This window comes from Tarenaya hassleriana, unplaced genomic scaffold (assembly GCF_000463585.1).
Source record: "Tarenaya hassleriana unplaced genomic scaffold, ASM46358v1 Cleome572, whole genome shotgun sequence".
Taxonomy (NCBI): Eukaryota; Viridiplantae; Streptophyta; class Magnoliopsida; order Brassicales; family Cleomaceae; genus Tarenaya; species Tarenaya hassleriana.
The window spans coordinates 34,896-36,464 of NW_010968273.1; the positions used below are offsets into that span (position 1 = coordinate 34,896).

The window sequence follows — 1,569 nt, forward strand, 5'->3', positions numbered from 1 at the left end:
GCCGCCGCGCCCGCCGCCGCCTCGCCGATGTTCGGCACCAATGGCCGGAAGAGATCTGGATCTGGTTACGACAACAATCACGAGCCGTCGTCTCCGAAAGTGACGTGCATCGGTCAGGTTAGGGTTAAGACGAGGAAGCATGTGAAGAAGAAGATGAGAGCGAGATCTACGAGGAAAGGTGAGACGAGCTTCCGGAGATCCACGGACCAGAGCGACGGCGGTGGCGGAAGAGGAGGATGCCGCTTCGACGCGAGCGAGAACCGGTGGGTGCATATGCCGGTCACGATCTGCGAATCGCTTAGGGCGTTCGGTTCCGAGCTCAACTGTTTCTTCCCATGCAGATCCTCGTGTACGGATGATAGCCACCGCAGGGATCGGGACGGTAGACAGACGGAGAGCGACGCATGCGGCGGCGGAAGCTCCTGCGGCGCGGTGTTCACTCGGTGGTTCGTGGCGGTGGAGGAGACTGGAGGGAAGAGGAGAGAGATAGAGCTCGTCGTAGGCGGAGAAGACGACGCGGAGCAGGACCAACGGCAGAGGAGTCGCCGGAGACACGTGTTCGAGGGGCTCGACTTCAGCGAGTTAGAGGTGAAGCCAGAGAAGAAAGAGAAAGAAGAAGAAGCTGGCCGGATCGCCATCTGCGCTCCGCCGAAGAACGCGTTGTTGCTGATGCGGTGCAGATCCGACCCGGTGAAGGTGGCTGCGCTCGCGAACAAAGTCCGAGAAACGCAGAAGTCTCTGAGCGACGATGCGAAAGCAGAGGAAGAGGACAACGGCGTAGCAGCAGTAGAAGAAGAAATTAAGGGGAGAAGAAGGGTTGAGCTGGAAATGGAAGACAAGAAGCGAATCGAGATATGCGAGAAATGGATTTCCGGCGAGATAGCTCCTGACAGTGAAGTCGCAGAAGCAGAACCCGCTTTGGTCTCACGAGTGGAGAAAGAGGAGGAAGAAGTGAAAGCCATGGAAGATTCGGTCGTGAAAGCAGAAGAGTCAAAAGTTCTAGAAGAACCATGCGAGGAAGAAATGGAAGCAACGTTCATGAGAAACATCGAAGATGACATCAGGCACGCTTTGGAAGAAGACGAACAATGGGCAGAGATGACAGATTTGGCTGCGAAGGAGGAAGAAGACGACGAAGACATTGATTCTGCAACTCAAAACGAAGAAAGATCCGAACCCGGAGACCCGGACAACCCAAAGAAACCAGAACCCGACCCGAATCCGGCGCCGGAGGGGAGAGAAAATCAACCGGAGGCAACGGAGAAGGAAACGGCGCCGTACAAGGTTTTGCCGGACTGTCTGCTGTTGATGATGTGCGAGCCAAAGCTATCAATGGAAGTCTCAAAGGAAACATGGGTCTGCAGTACGGACTTCGTCAGATGGTTGCCGGAGAGACCGCCGGCGAAGAAACCAGACGGCGGCGGAAGAGACCAGCACAAGAAGCGAACCGCCACCGCCGCCGAGTCCACCGCGTCTTCACGCCGGCGCTCTACCGACAAACCCTTTGTGAACCCGGTTCTGTTGCAGCCGCCTCGGTCGTCCTGCTCCATCATCAGTGAATGAAGTAGG

The 1,569-nt window shown here is 56.6% G+C and overlaps 1 protein-coding gene across 1 annotated transcript; it reads left to right on the top strand.

The window, feature by feature from the left end:
• Positions 1-20: 20 nt before the first annotated feature.
• Positions 21-1,563, top strand: LOC104798758 (nucleolin-like). Its single transcript, XM_019200734.1, has 2 exons — positions 21-263; positions 342-1,563. The coding sequence occupies exons 1-2, from the start codon at positions 28-30 to the stop codon at positions 1,561-1,563; spliced, it is 1,458 nt and encodes a 485-aa protein (XP_019056279.1). The 5' UTR covers positions 21-27.
• The last annotated feature ends 6 nt before the right edge of the window (positions 1,564-1,569 follow it).